The sequence below is a fragment of the Chrysochloris asiatica genome, unplaced genomic scaffold (assembly GCF_000296735.1).
Source record: "Chrysochloris asiatica unplaced genomic scaffold, ChrAsi1.0 scaffold00024, whole genome shotgun sequence".
Classification (NCBI taxonomy): Eukaryota; Metazoa; Chordata; class Mammalia; order Afrosoricida; family Chrysochloridae; genus Chrysochloris; species Chrysochloris asiatica.
Genome location: NW_006408542.1, coordinates 20,836,021 through 20,848,011, shown reverse-complemented (window position 1 = coordinate 20,848,011; position 11,991 = coordinate 20,836,021). Strand labels below are relative to the sequence as shown.

The window sequence follows — 11,991 nt, the reverse complement described above, 5'->3', positions numbered from 1 at the left end:
AGAAAAAAGAACAAAAGAATCTGAAGAAAACCTAAGATTTATGTAGCATACTATCAAGAAGAATAACTTACATGTGATTGGAATTCTAGACCAGAAAGAAACAAAAACATCCAGAGAAAATTACTGAAGAGTTATTGGAAGAAAATTTCCTAACATCATGAAAGATGAGAATATATGCATTCAAGAAGTTGAATGAACTCCAAACAGGATAGACCTCAAAGGAAAATCACCAAGACATATCATAAATAAATTGAATTCTCCAAAACCAAAGTCAGGTTAGAGAGGCTTGGAAAAACCAACCTACAAAGGAAAACAGACCAAGCTCTGATTTCTCAGGCATGACAAGGGGATGACATATATAAAATTCTGAAAGAAAAAATTGCCAACCAATAATCACATACCCAGTGAAACTGTCCATCAAATATGACATTTCCAGATATACAGAAATTAGAAAAATCTGTAAAAATATCATATCAACCTTATAAAAAATACTAAAAGGAGTTCATTGGACAGAGAACCAACAATAGTGAACAATTTTAAGGTTAACATACAAGACAATAACACCCATAACTCAACCCACATACAGAAATTGTATTCAAACACAAACCTACAGTAGGACAAAAACTAGGGAGTCTATTCATTATCCAGCTTTCAGATGCATTAGGAGGCTACTGAACATACCAGGTGTATCTAACACTTTAAAGAGGTCTTTTGTAGCAAATCTGTCCAATTTAATACTTCCTTTGATTTTTTTGACTGCTGTTTCCCTGAGGGCTGATTGCGTTGTTGATGTTAAGTGCTGTCAAGTCAGTTCCGATTTATAGTCACCCTGTATAGGGTGTCTGAGGAGTGACTGGTGAGCTTGAACTGCTGACTATATAGTTCAAATCGACTTTGAGTCTAATGTATTAACCCAGAGTGCCACACCAGGACTCATTTGAGTGCTGGCTATAGAGTCATGTAAAATAAAATCCTTAGCAACGTCAATCCTTTTTTCATTTATCATGACATTGCTTACTGGTTGTTTTTTTCTTTTGCTTTTTACATTGAGGTGTAATTCATACTGAAGGTTGTTTTCTTTCATCTTCACCAGTAAGTACTTTAAATCCTTTTCACCTTCAACAAGCATCTGCATATCGCAGACTGCTAATAAATCTTGCTCTAATCTTGATCCTGTGTGCTTCATATTGTTGTTGTTAAGTGCCGTCGAGTCAGTTCTGACTCATAGTGACCCTGTATAGGGTTTCTGAGAAGTGGCCAGTGAGCTTGAACCACAGACCTTGCAGTTCAAACAGACATTGCAATCCAGTACATTAAACTGCAGCGTCACACCAGGACTCCTCTTCTTCACACAGTCCAATTTATTGGATTATTTGCTCAGCATACAGACTGAATAAGTATGGTGAAATGATACAACCCTGACTTACACCTTTCTTGATTTAAAGCCACACGTTGTTGTTGTTAAGTGCTGTTGAGTTGATTCTGACCCATAGCGACCCTGTATAGGGTTTCCAAGGAGCAGCTGATGAGCTTGAACCACCGACTTTGAAGTTCAAATGACTTTGTAGTCTGATACATTAGCCCACAGGGCCACACCAGGACTCTTAAAGCCACATAGTAGGCCCTTAAGGAGCTCTGGTAGTGTAGTGGTTGAGTCAGGCCACTAACCTCAAGGTCAGCAGTTCTGTGGGAGAATGATAAGGTTTTCTGCTCCTGTAAAGGTTTACAGCCTTGGAAACCCTATTTGGGGTCCCTATGAGTTGGAACCAACTCCACGGTACATAACTACCACCACCAGTAAGTCGTCCCTTGCTCTGTATACAAGTTCCCCATGAGTATAATGGAGACCTGGTGTGGGGCTGTGAGTGAATGCACTGGACTGCAAAGCTGGTTTGAACCATAGGGTTGGTGGTTCAAGCTCACCAGCTGTTCCTCAGAAACCTTATACAGGATTGCTATGGGTCAGAACATATTCGATGGCACTTAGCGACAGGATCATAATGAAGTGTTTTGGAATTCCCATTCTTTGCCATGTTATCCATGTTAGGATCTGCGCAGTTAAATGCTTCTGCACAGTCAGTGTAACATAGGTGAACATGTTTCTGATATTTTCTGCCTTCAGTCAAGATCCATCTGACATCAGCAATGACATACCTCGTTCTACATCCTCTTGGTTACGAATTGGGCTGCGAACCTTATAGTCAGCAGTTCAAAACTGCCAGCTGTTCTGCTTTCTGCTCCCGTAAAGATTTACAGCCTTGAAAACCCTGCACAGGGTCGCTATGAGTCAGAACCGATGTCACGGCACATAAGAACAACAACAACAACAACATCTTCTAAATCTGACTTGAATTTCTGACAGGTACCTGTTAATGTACTGTTGAAACCCGTTTTGAATTATCTTCAGCAAAATTTTACTTGCATGTGGTATTAACTTGTTTGACGATTTCTGCATTCTGTTACATCACCTTTCTTTGGAAGGGGTACAAATATGGGTCTCTTCCAGTTGGCTGATGAGGTAAAGCTGTTTTCCAAATATCTTGGCATAGACAAGTGACCACCTCCAGCAACTGCATCTGTTTATTGAAACATCTCAACTGGTATTCTGTGAACACCCAAATCCTTTTTTCCCTAATGCTTTCAGTGTAGCTTGGACTTCTTCCTTCAATACCATAGACTTTTGGTCATATGCTGCCTCCTGAAATGGTTGCTCAATTCTTTTTTGGTTCAGTGACTCTGTGTATCCCTCCCATCCTCTTTTGAGGCATCATTCAATATTTGGCCCATAGAATCCCTCAGTATTGCAACTCAAGGCTTGAATTCATTTAGTTTGAGAAATGTTAAGCATGTTTTTTCCTTTTGGCTTTATAACTCCAAGTCTTTAGACATTTTACTATAATACTTTACTTCATCTTCTTGAGCCACCTTTTAAAATCTTCTGTTCAGTTTTTACTTCATCATTTCTGCAGTAGCTTTAGCGAGAGTAAGATGAGGCTTTCTGTTCCCTTAAAGATTTACAGCCTTGGAAACCCTATGCAGGGTCGCTTATGAGTTGGAACTGACTCCGCAGCACACTACCACCACCACAGTAACTTTGGTGGTGGTGGTGGTTATGTGCTGTGGAGTTGCAATTGACTCATAGTGACCCTGTACAGGATTTCCAAGGCTGTAAATCTTTATGGGAGCAGAAAGCCTCATCTTTCCCCACGGAACAGCTGATAGTTTTGAACTGTTGACCTTTAGGTTCGCAGCCCAATTCATAACCACTATGCTACCAGAGCTCCTTACAGTAGCTTTAGATACTCTAATTTCAAAAGCAAGTTTCAGAGTCTCTTCTGACATTCATTTTGGCTTTTCTTTTTTTCCTGTCTTTTTTAATGACTTTTTGCTGTCTCTATGTCTGATGATATTCTTGATGTCATCCCCACAACTTCTCTTTGGTCATTAATGTTCAATACATCAATCTATTCTTAAAATGGACTCTAAATTCAGGTGGTTTGTAATCTTCGACTCTCAAGAACTTGTTTTAATTTTCTTCAGCTTCAATTTGAATTTGCGTGAGTAAACGCTGGCACTGTTCTGATTGAAGATATTGAGCCTCTTCATCATCTCTTTCCACAGATGTAGTGGATTTATTTCTTTACATTCCATTTGGCAAGGCACAAGTGTCTAGTATCCATTTATGTTGCTGAAAAATGGCATTTGCAACGAATAAGTTGTTGTTCCTGTAAACTATTACCAAAGTCACATTTCGAACCATTGACTTTCTTTCTTTGTTTCAAACAAAGAAGAGAATGAGAAATTGGGGATTGGCAAGAGATGGAGACTTTTCATTGTTCATCTTTTGTCTTTAAAATTCTAAACCATGAAATCATATTAACATACTTAAAAATTTAATTTAACTAAACAATTCTGAAGAGTGTGAAAGAGAATAATATAGATAGCACCACTCACAAGGTCCTCACGCGTTCAGAGCATGTTATTTCAGAGTCCTTATCAGTTCTTCTGACTCCAGCAGTGTTCACACACCAGCACATGGCTGTGCCATTGCACTGCTTGGCTTTAAAGAGCCCCTTCTCATCACAGTCAGGGTCATAAAGCCCGTCATTGTCCTGGATAGCCCCCTCAGGTTTTACTCTTCTTCCAGACTTTGAGGTTGTCATTTCTGCCTTCATTACCAAACATTTGGCAGCCACTAAAAAGAAAGCGAAGTGTTAGACTGAAAAACAATTGCAGTTTTATGCTAACAGAAGAAAAAATTAATCTAACAAAATATTCCCAGGATCAAAGATTATTATAAATGAATAGGTTCTCCCAACCCAGTTTCTGAAGTTTCAGACATGAGATAATTTCAGTATGTTCAATAATATGATTCAGATGTGAGCCAGTAAAACTCTTCCCAATTCAAGGTCAAGCAGTTTAAAATGATTACGTCAAAATAAAGTTTAAAGACAATGAAGACACTAATAAAGTTTAAAGACAATGAAGACACTCTACTCACATTTAGAGCAAATGACAGTATTTTGTGTACCAATTGAAGTACACTGGCAATCACCATTGGTATTCTTAGTGCAGTTTGTGGTCAGCTTGTACTTTTCACATATACATTCTAGAGGACAAAAAAACAAAAACAAAAAGCACAAGACACTTTACCCAATATTCCCTGAAGTCTCATTAAAGTCACTCAGTAGTTTAGCTTAACCAGTAAAGAATGTTGCCTGACAAATCATGCTCTTTTGAGAAGGATCATAGTGAAAAGAGAAACTCCAAAGATTACATAGGGAATTTTGGGGAAAGTGAGTTTATGCTAATAGTGGATGAAGGAAGGAAAAGGAAGGTGAGAATGATTGCATAATTTGAAGAATCTAATCAATGTCACTAAATGGTTTATGTAGAAATTGTTCTATGTTCTGTTGTATGTATTGTCAACAACAAAGAATGAAATAAACTTTTTTAAAAAAGCACCTTAAAATGCTGATGAAATTATTAACTTTGATATTCCAACTAAATTAATTTCTGACAATAATGCAAAAATTAATGGGCACAAAGCCTTAAAAAGTTCTGAACCTTAATGTTTTGTTATAATTATAGAGTGCTTTCAAAGTTCCAAACACTGTGCCAAACAGTTTATATACATGATATATAATTCAATTTGCATGAATTCCTATACTTCAATTTTTTAAAATTATGAATATAGCTTGTATACAACTTTGTCTTTATAAGCCTCCCTGTCTCAGAGCTTCTCACCTCCTGTTCTGCTAGGTAAACTCCTGCCTGTCAAGCACTGCCTCACTTCCCCAAAATCAAAAATTTCAATTCTAGGATCAGAGAATGTACACATTCCCTCCTCTCATCCCATTTTCTAAATAAGGGACAACTTTTTATTTAAAATCCTGGTATGGCGCTGTGGGTTAATGCACTGGACTGCAAGGTTGGTTTGAACCTCAAGGTCAGTGGTTCAAGCTCACCAGCAGCTCTTTGGGAACCCTATCTAGGGTCGCTATGAGTTGGGCTGACTTCAAGGCACTTAACAACAACTTTTTATTTGGAGTCCTAGGGTGGCGCTGTGAGATAAAGCACTGGACCACAAAGTTGGTTTGAACCACACGGTTGGTGGTTCAAACTTACCAGTCGCTTCATGGAAAACCTATACCGGATTGTTATGAGTGGGAACTGACCGGACAGCACTTAAAAACAACATTTTTTATTTACCTGGCTTAATGGAAACATATTCAACCTTTGGACTATATTTTGTAGAATTGGAGATATCTCTCCATGCGGGTTTCTTAACTAAACTAAGTCCTAGTTTTTTGACAGTGATACTAAACAACCTAAATTGGTGTCACTGGTGTGAACGTAATAGCTACATCTTTGTCTAGTTCATAAATTAATTTTAGTTTCAAACTTGCAAGCCTACCACATTCCTTTAATTTGTCTAGTTAAGTGGTCATTAAAAACAAAGTCATTAAAACATGATTTAAAACAAAAGCTAGTATTACAATCCAAAGAATTTATACAATGATCCTTGTACTTTGTACTCCAAGTACTCTATAAACTGGTTTTAATTTTTCCCTTCTTAAGTTATAATCAATATGAACACTTACAATCTGCCCAGCACTAAACTCAATATGGGGATCACAAAAGGAGAAGCTATAGCGGCAGCCCTCACAGAATTAAAAATCCTACGTAGCTCTGTTCAAAGTATATTTTTAGCCCCTAAGCCTACCTATAGAAGATAAAACCATTTTAAAGCAATTTCAAATAAATATTTAGCACCAGACTAAAGTTGGAGTCCTGGTGTGGAGCTGTAGGATAAGCACTGTACTGCTAACCAGAAAGGCCTGCGGTTCAAACCCACCAGCTCTTTGGAAAACTATATAGGATCGTTAAGAGTTGGACCGACTCAACTGCACTTAACAACAAAGTAAGAAAAGCATTATTGATTAAACAGCATTATTTTGAAGGTGCTATGAATTAGACCTCCTGTTGGTGGGAAATAGAACAGCTTTTCTAGAAAACTTTTAATTAATTGCCATTCTACTTCTATGCACTTATCTTACAAATAAATCAAGCAGTGCTGTCAAGATATTTATTCCAAAATTTAAAAACTTGAATCCAACGACATGTTCGATTTACACGCTATAGATTCTTTCGTCACTATTTTAATCGTGCTTTTAGAAAAAGACTCAGGAAATGGGAGACCTTTGGACACATTTTCGGGGGAAGGGGAACATGATATAAAAGTATGCGTTTAGGATCAGGGCAATCTCTGGAAAAAAACTATTAACTACAGGATTCTCTTGAAGGAATGTGAATCATGGTTTTTTTTTATTCTTTACATCTAAAGTTAGAATGAGTTCCCTACAATAAACTTGGCATTACTTAACTGGGAAATAAAAAGGGAAAACACCCACGCCCAGCTTAGACCCCAGCGTTCAGTTTCCACATACAGGTGCGCAGCGGCCCCGGCGGCCTTTCCTCCACCACCTGCTCCCTCCCCAGGCCCACATCCGGGGCCCGCGGCAGGTGCCCGCGGAGGTACGGGCCTCAGGTCGCCATCACAGCCACTCTCAGGACAAGGAAGGTTTAGGCCCCGCCAGAAATCCAAGACCATCCCGGCCAGATGCGGTGGGCGAGGCCGGCTAGAGGTGCCCTCGAGGCCGCCCCTGGCCCTTCCCGCTTCATCAGGCTGCAGCGTCCCGGAACACGGCAATCCGATTCCCCGCCAGCCCCTCAGCCCCTGCCCCGGTCATTTTCCTAGTGCCATGGACTAGAGGAGTCTAAAGTCACAAAATGAGCCCGATCCCTTGAACTCTCGCGAGTTGGCGCCTTCCTGCCGCCTCTAGAGCACTGAGATCTTCAGAGCATCCCCTCATTGTCTGGACTCAGGCGGGAAAGTGCGGCCCCCAGCCCCACTCTCCTCCTTGCAGGCGCCACTGGCCGCTGCCCTCGTTTACGAACAGCAGCTCAGAGACCCGCTCCTCACCTGCCTGAGCCGTGACCACCGCAGTCGTCGCAAGCAGGAGTCCAAACGCTAGAATATGGGAGGGCACCATGCTGTGCGCGCCTAGGAGAGGGGCGCTGGGCGGGCCGCGAGATCACTGGAGAGCGTGCCCACAAAGGAGCCCGCTGGTCAGCCAGACGGCGGGAGGCCTGAGACGAGCAACGTCTCAACGTCTGCGTTTGGAGAGCCTCGCTGAGTAGCTTTCCAACCTGATTGAAGGCTGCGACCTAGTAAAGTGACTTGTGCTCTTTGGAAGCGCGACGGGGCGGAGCACCAGCCTACCTTACCTGGTGCCCCGCCTCCCAGCCCCATCTCGGGGCTGCTCACTTCTGTGGATTCACAGCCTGGGGGCAGGGAAGGTGAGTCGACAGGCTTCCCTCCTCCGCACGGGAGAGGCCGTTGGGGGATGGCCCCCGTCCCAGGTGTGCACCCCAGGTGTGCGCCCCAGGCGCCCAGCTCGGCGCCACCATCAGGTGCTTCCGGCCGCATCCTGTGAGGGTGCAGCGCGGGTGTGGCGTTGACTGAGGGTAGAATGGAACCTATGAGAAAGAACGGTGGCTATGAGAAAGTTTGAAAATACCGACGTGTCTTTTTTCCCTGGGACTTTGAAAGACTGAAGAAATGAAGCATACAGGAAAGACTAGAGGGCTGGGAAGAGGAACGTGGAAACTAGAATGGAATACTAAGAGGAACCACAGAACTGTCCAAACAACAATAAAGAAAAGACCTTTGAGCTTCATGGCAATTTAGTTGTACTTCCTTGAAACTTGGAAAAAACAGAAAACATCTCCATGGCTCTTGGGGATGATAAATTCATGAGTTCTCTATTGTTTTAAGTATATACACTTTTTAAAAACAAGCATATTTAGCAATAGTTTTTGTACAGTTCCCTTCTGACTCATAGCGACCCCATGTACAACAGGACAAAACACTGCCTAGTCCTGAACCATCCTCACAATCTGTGTTTGATAACATGTCCAAAGTACATATCCAAGGAACATTCTGGCTATACTTCCAAGATAGACTTGTTCATTCTTCTGGCAGTCCACAGTACATTCAATATTCTTCGCCAACACCATAAGGAGAAGACATAGATTTTTCTTCAGTCTTAATTTATTCCTTGTTCAACTTTCACATGCTTATTCCTTGATGGTCCAGTTTTCATATGATGTGACTGAAAATTCTATGACTTGGGTCAGGCATACCTTAGTCCTCAATTTTTATTATTATTTTTTTTTTTTTGCAGGAGATTTGCCCAGCCTTGACTGCTGTTTCCATGGGTACTGATTGTGGAATTAAATCCTTGACAACTTCAGTCGTTTATCTGTATTATAATGTTGCTTATTAGTCAGTTGTGAGGATTTTTGTTTTCTTTATGTTGAGGTGCAATCCATACTGAAATCTTTTACCTTTGTTAGTAAGCGCTTCAAGTTTGTTCAGACTCAAATCAACCTCATATAGGGTTTCCAAGGAGCAGCTGATGGGTTTGAACCTGCCAACCTTGCAGTGCTTATCCTACAGTGCCATACCAGGATTCCATTAACATATTTATTATGTTTTATAATTTTATTTTTGTTAGCTGAAACATTATTATAGCCTGTTTAAAAGAGACTTTTCTTGCTTAAGAAATCATCAGAGTAAGTCAAAAGAGAGAAAGTAGAAAGCAATTTTAAGATTCAACAAATTTGGTTAATTTTTACAAATAAATATCAAGTCAAAGAGCATACTTTCATTAAACAGGTATGTTGTTCTCTGCTGTTATAAGTCTTATGCAGGCTAATTACTGTAAATCGTTGCATATTGTTACTTAAGTGCCTCTATAATATAAATTGTACTTGGTACATCAACAAATCCTTTAACTAGTTGATTATTAATGTCTTAAGGAAGTGCTATCAGTGAGTTTGTACAGTTCCGTTTCTATGTAAGTTTGACTTTTAGACCTAGTTTTGGAATTTGCCAACTATTGAGCAATTTGTGTAAGGGAAAAGAATAGTACTAACAAATCAGGATCAACTTATCAACCAAATTTTTGTTGCTTGCATTTTTGGATGTCTTCAGGAACTTGAACACTGGTATCCCTCAAACTACACATACTTTATCCAAGAATAATCTAGTTGACTGTTCGTGCTTCATCTGAAAAATATTACTTTGCCAGGTATGAGTCTGTCACATAATGAAGGAGAGTCTCATCTTTTTAGAACTCCGCAGTTGTTTATGAAGATGTTACTCATACAATGAAGTGAATCAGGTAAATGTATTATTAAATAAATGACAAAATACTACACTAAATCTCTGACTCATAGTATCTGTGTATACATCCAAGGTACTGTTTACTTTATAGCTCTTTAACATTCCTCAATTTGTCATTCACTGCCCAAAATTACTATGATTTTATGCTTTGTGAATTCTCTGTCTGTAGGTCTAGGGATATATTTAAGAACATTTCTTAATATTTTTGTAAGAATTCGTACCCAAGTGTGTTCCTAATAAATTTCTCAAATTTTACAGACAGTTATTTTAAGATTTTGATAGTAGTTAGATATATATTTTCATAGGAAAAAGTATGACAAGACTTCAAACTGTTTATAAACTATTCTAAATAAACTTGTAAAGTCCATTCATTAATTAAACCAATTAAAAAGCGAAGAGTAAAGCCAAAGATAGAAAGGAGAGAAACTAATTAAAAATATAAAAGCCAATGACAGAATAGGGATATTGGTTATTACTATTCTTTTGAATGTTAAGGGAAATTCTTTTTACAAAAAGACATTTAATATAAATATTAGAAAAGATAAAATCATGTTCTTTAAAATGAAACAACTAATGGTAATGGTATTATTTAAGAAATTTAGTTAACATTCTATACTATAGTTTCTGCACATAAATTTTAAAACATATGTGTTTGTAAAATTTAATGAAGGAACAGAAAATACGAGACTATATGCATGGACCTCACCAGATGGAATACACAGAAATCAAATTGACTATATCAGTGGGAAGAGACAATGGAAAAGCTCCATATCACCAACCAAAACAAGGCCAGGGCAGAGTGTGGAACAGATCATCAATTGCTTAGTTGCAACTTCAAGATGAATCTGAAGAAAATTAAAGCAAGTCCGCAGAGCCAAAATATGACGTTGAACATATCCCACCTGAATTTACAGACCATCTCAAGTACAGACTTGATGCAGGTAGACACTAATGACCAAAACCCAGAATAGTTGTGGGATGATATCAAGAACATCATACAGGAAGAAAGCAAAAGGTCATTAAGAAGGCAAGAAAGAAAGAAAAGACCAAAATAGATGTCAGAAGAGACTCTGAAATTTGTTCTCCAGCATAGAGATGCTAAAGCAAGTAGAAGAAATGAGGAGGTAAAAGAGCTGAACAGAAAATGTCAAAGGGCAGCTTGAGAAGACAAAGTCAAATATTATATTGAAATATGCAAAGACCTGGAGTTAGAAAAACAACAGGGAAAAACATAGTCAACATTTCTCAAGCAGAAAGAACTGAAGAAAATATTCAAGCCTCTGCTTGAATATTGAAGGATTCTGTGGACAAAATATTAGATGATACAGAAAACATCAAGAGAAGATGGAAGGAATAAACAGAGGCACCGTACCAAAAAAAAAATGAATGATATTCAGCCATTTCAAGAGATAGCATATAATCAAGAGTCAATGATCCTGAGAACAAATAAGATGGTGGATAGGGTGGAAGTGCAGTAAGGAGTTCTGTCAGCAACAACACAGAATACCCAATCAAGCAGGCTCAGGGGATGGTTCCAGAACTCTGAACCACATATAAAGGAATATTTAGAGGGTTGGGAGGCTTAGAGCTGGGGGAATTTGTATCAGAAGCAAGAAATCCATTGCTTTCTAGTTCGGGATGCTCAGCTGCTCCAGGAGCCACCATCTTGGGTGAGACCAAGCGAGGGAAGGATCGGAGTGGCCACAGATGCCTGGCAGAACTGTGGGGATAAAGGTGTGGACATTCTTTTCTTTTGGTATCTGTTCATTGGTCCCTTGCTGTCTGAGCACCTCCATTCTGGTGACTATAGGAGTGCCTGAGCTAGTAGATACCCCAGTCCCACCCTCGGAGGTTTGTAATATGCATGCACACAGATCTACTCAAAATTTAAAGAGACAGTTTCCACTTAAAACCAAATGGCCACAGCTGGACCTGAATTGTTTACAACTAGAAAAAAGGCCTGAATGGGGATTGTAGAGAGGGACAAGCAGACAAGAAAGGAAATGGCTGAAAATTAAATTCTAAGTTACATCAAAACGACCAAAAGTGGCATTTTGAAATTTCTCAAGAAGAAGAGTATAAAGGGAAGCCCATATCCTGATCACATCTACCTAGAGACAATCAGAAAGCATAAAAAATACCAAAATACACACCCATTTAAATATTAAGCCCACAGATAACCCCTGAAGATGCCCCCAAAACAGAAGAAAATGACCATATCTGTACATGTCCAGAAA

General features: G+C 39.5%; 1 protein-coding gene across 1 annotated transcript in view; it reads right to left on the bottom strand.

The window, feature by feature from the left end:
• Positions 1 to 7,556, bottom strand: part of LOC102826699 (epithelial cell adhesion molecule-like) — a 21,460-nt gene extending 13,904 nt beyond the window's left edge. Inside the window, exons 1-3 of the mRNA XM_006839470.1 lie at positions 7,487 to 7,556; positions 4,502 to 4,609; positions 3,955 to 4,195 (exon numbers count right to left, since the gene is read on the bottom strand). Coding sequence (XP_006839533.1) covers positions 3,955 to 4,195; positions 4,502 to 4,609; positions 7,487 to 7,556 — 419 coding nt within the window. The remainder of the gene's footprint in view (positions 1 to 3,954; positions 4,196 to 4,501; positions 4,610 to 7,486) is intronic.
• Positions 7,557 to 11,991: the final 4,435 nt, after the last annotated feature.